Source organism: Fusarium keratoplasticum, chromosome 14 (genome assembly GCF_025433545.1).
Source record: "Fusarium keratoplasticum isolate Fu6.1 chromosome 14, whole genome shotgun sequence".
In the NCBI taxonomy this organism is placed as follows: domain Eukaryota; kingdom Fungi; phylum Ascomycota; class Sordariomycetes; order Hypocreales; family Nectriaceae; genus Fusarium; species Fusarium keratoplasticum.
In genome coordinates this window covers 650,271-653,937 of record NC_070542.1, presented here as the reverse complement: position 1 = coordinate 653,937, position 3,667 = coordinate 650,271, and the positions used below count along the sequence as shown (strand labels likewise).

At 47.8% G+C, this 3,667-nt stretch overlaps 1 protein-coding gene across 1 annotated transcript; it reads right to left on the bottom strand.

Moving 5' to 3' along the window:
- Positions 1–819: 819 nt before the first annotated feature.
- On the bottom strand, positions 820–2,000 carry NCS57_01480600 (Vegetative incompatibility protein HET-E-1; the record flags this gene model as incomplete). Its single annotated transcript, XM_053064393.1, has 5 exons — positions 820–863; positions 917–961; positions 1,012–1,056; positions 1,106–1,154; positions 1,200–2,000. 5 exons carry the CDS (start codon positions 1,998–2,000, stop codon positions 820–822), a joined length of 984 nt encoding a protein of 327 aa, XP_052906277.1.
- Positions 2,001–3,667: the final 1,667 nt, after the last annotated feature.

Below are 3,667 nucleotides of genomic sequence, written 5' to 3'. Positions count from 1 at the left end.
AAGGCCATTTCTAGCTTTTTGTCTTTGGGTAGAAATAAGAGGAGTGTAGGCTGGGTTTAATTTAATTATCTCCCTATATGCTTGTCATTAGGTATTTTCTCTTCTATTTTAAAAATTAAGCCGATTAAGCGGCTTCTTATTTGCATAGTGGTTGAGGCTTGGTCGGCGACTTGGATGTAACCCGAGCTCCGAGTCTCTATCCACTAGACGAGGGCTCTGATGTGAACTCTCCAGAGGTCGATAACCCGCAGCCGAGATTTCCATGTAGAGAAGCCACGGTGGGAAGTGGGAATATCAACCTCTCGTAGTATCCAACAAGCGACAGCCCAAGCGCTAATGCTGAGACCACCATAAGAAGCGAGCCCAGGAGCGACAAATGATCAGCCGTATGTTTCGGTATCTCTACTGATGGTATGACTCGAGAAGCGAAAAGTACGGCTCTAGCAGTGGTGGCTTGGGAGGTGAATGGTGCAATGTAGGTAAGTTCGAGGGGAGTCGGAATCTCCGGAACCATTGCAAAGATAACAATGAACGTTACTTTAACGCATTCAATCATTGCAAAACCCACGAATCTTTCTTGATGGCAACTGCAAACGAATAGATAATTGCAGTGATTTAGTCAACACGCCAGAATAGCAATATGTTGGCTGTACTCGAGAGAAAAGAGTATCAAGGCCACCAGCTCTAACATGATCCATCCTCCTATCAAGCACACCAGGTACGTCTCCCCCCGAACACTTCGTTCCAAGACCACTTTCGTCCACGGGTTATGGGACCATCCCGTTGGGATATTGTCGAACTCGGAAGGAAGATAGATGGTTATCGCAGTGGGCAGTCTTTGGCATAATGGCCATATTCACCGCCTATATCAATTGATGTTAGGAGCCATCAAATGACGGGACCACTAGGAACTGACATTCATAGCAGTGAACCTCATTGGCATAATGTCCAAATTTGCCGCCTAATCTCTACATTAGCTGCCATCAAGTGATGAGGTCACTAAGAACTGACAATCGTAGCAGTGAACGTCGTTGGCGTAGTGTCCATATTCGCCGCCTATATTAACTTAGGTTAGTAGTTGAGAAATAACGGGGCTACAGGAAACAGGCATTTGTAGCAGTGGGGGTCGTTGGCATAATGTCCAAATTTGTGACCTAGTAGTTGGCAGTTAGCTTATATGGCCTATTCATCTCAGACACGTAAAGGAACGAACACTTGAAGCACTTGGGCTGGTAGGTGATAGGTGCCGAGAGCTTGCTCTTCGAAACCTTGTCAATCTCTTCTTGGAGTCGTTTGAATGCCTTTTCTCTCCCTTCCCCATAGAGAAGAGGCATTTGGACATCGAAGATGCCAAACAGCGAGTACGCCTTGTCCTCGTCGCGGGTAGTATTGCGTCTCTTTATCCAGGACATCCGCTGAGAAACACTGAAGTTAGGCAAAGGACTGCCTCGAAGGGCATCAGGAGGGATTCCCGTTGTTTCACGGATCGGTTCCTCTAGAGAACTCTTGTTCCCCAGCTTCGTGCCCTCTTTAGAAAAGAACTCAATCGACGCTGGAGCAATAAGCTCTTGAAGAGTCCAGCCACGGGTGAACCATCTGCTATTCCGAAAAGCCGGCATCCACTGCTGTCGACCAGAGTTGTCGTTAGCATCGGAGGCAGGTCTCGAGACATCGGAAAGGTAGACGTAGCATTTGGCTGCATCCCTGTACCAGCGATACATGTAGTTGAAAGCCTCTTGAAGCTCGGTGCTGTTTGACTTGTCGATGCAACATGTGTCCACCCAAAAGTATAGCAAGCCATCCCGCAAGGCCTGTTTTCCGCAAAACCGGATCTTGTCATACCCGAGTTTATCCTGACCTGTAACATCCATGAGGTCTTTGAAACTGACCTCCTCAGCGCCCCAAGTATGCGAAAGTATCGCATATGGTGGAACATCGTTGCCAACATATTCCCTGGTCAGGCGGATCTCCCCCTTAGAGTTGTGTTGTAGGAGACGCATTGATACCCGCGCAACTGACTTCCGTAATGGTGGTAGGCTTGATTTCTTGTCGACAGTTATGTTTCGATCATAGAAACGACAGGTTGCTTCCCGTATCCAGCACCAGGTAATTGCAATAGAATATGTTTACGTCTTATGCATCTGATCCATGTCTGCCTTGCTTGCTGCCTAATTCGAGAGCCTTCGGGTTCGGAAAATCGTGTTTGGCCCTGTGAAGACCGACTAGAGACGCGGATAATCTCAATCCGTCTCTCCTCTGCACAGAGGTCATGACTAATTAATCCGATCATCGCTGATTGGCCTAGAATTACCCCAGAATAAGCCTATCGACCAAGCTCTAAGCATCGGTATCAGGGAAATAACTTGCTTCACAAGACTAAACGCCTTCCGGAATCCTTAAATTTCTAAAGGATCCTACGACTGCCGTCGTATCAATAATACCTTCGGATCGAAACTGCTTCTGTACCACGCGTCCTCGGATCGCGAAGCTCCAGGGCCACTGATGATCCAGGGCATACTTGGGCATTGTAGAGTAGAGGGAGCTCTACCCACTTCTCTACCCTACCCAGGTAGAGGAGTGGTCTCCTCTACCCTACCCGGGTAGAGTGGGTAGAGTGGTGGGTAGAGTAGTGGGTAGAGTGCCGGTAGTGGGTAGATTGGTGGGTAGACCATAAGGTAGGTAGGGAAGGTAGATGCTGTATATATGCTCAATTCTTCGAAATATGCCACTTTATATTATACATCCCAATCCTCCTCCTCGAAATCAATATTCATCTCATCATCCATCTCCACAACCTCTACCATCATCGCTAGCAGCTCCTCCGAAGAGATAAGCTTCCTCGCAAACCAGTTGCCCATGCACTCTAACCTCTGCAGGTTCTCTGGCGATAACCTAAGCCTATCCCAGCTCTGTGTACGGCGTGCGCCCGAGAATTGTTGTTCTGGTTCAGCGGATGAGGGTGCGATTGAGAGGATATTGATGGCCATACGGTGGAGACGAGGATAGCGTCGGCGCTGCTCTGGAACTAACCACCACTGAAGAGGAGTTATCTTTAGAGCATCAAGATCGATAGTTTTATCTTCACTAAACGCCATAAACGTATCTTCATCCTCTTGCGAAGTAGGTTGAACTCTTAGACGACGTTTCAGCCGGTCTAATTCATTCTCTACCCTCTTCTTCGAGGATGGGTGAGACGTATCGATATCAGCAGCAGCAGCAGCAGGGAGTGATTCATGAGGGAGATGCGCGTATTCCTTCTGCCAGATCGAATAAGCAGCATCAATAGTCTTCTGATGCCACTCTTCAGGCCAGTTCTGAAAAAGATAATGCTTCCGCTTCGAGGGATCGAGAAGCATCGCGGCGGCGTATACTGGCGTTGACTCAACGAGGGCATAGTATTTATCAAGGATAAACCAGCCCATCTCAATAGAATGAACCATGCGGAGGTCCTTCTCTGGGCCTGATTTATATAGCGCCTATAAAACATCAGCTTTAAGCATTGTTTTGATGAAATAGGATAAACCTTCTGATCCTCAAAGAAGGTGAGGATAGCATCCATCAGGGTAAGGCTCTGGGATAATGAAGCCTCACTGCCTTCAACCCATAGCGTACCACTAGCAAATACAGAGAGAAACCTCTCCGTACGCTTAAGTGTATCCCACTCAAC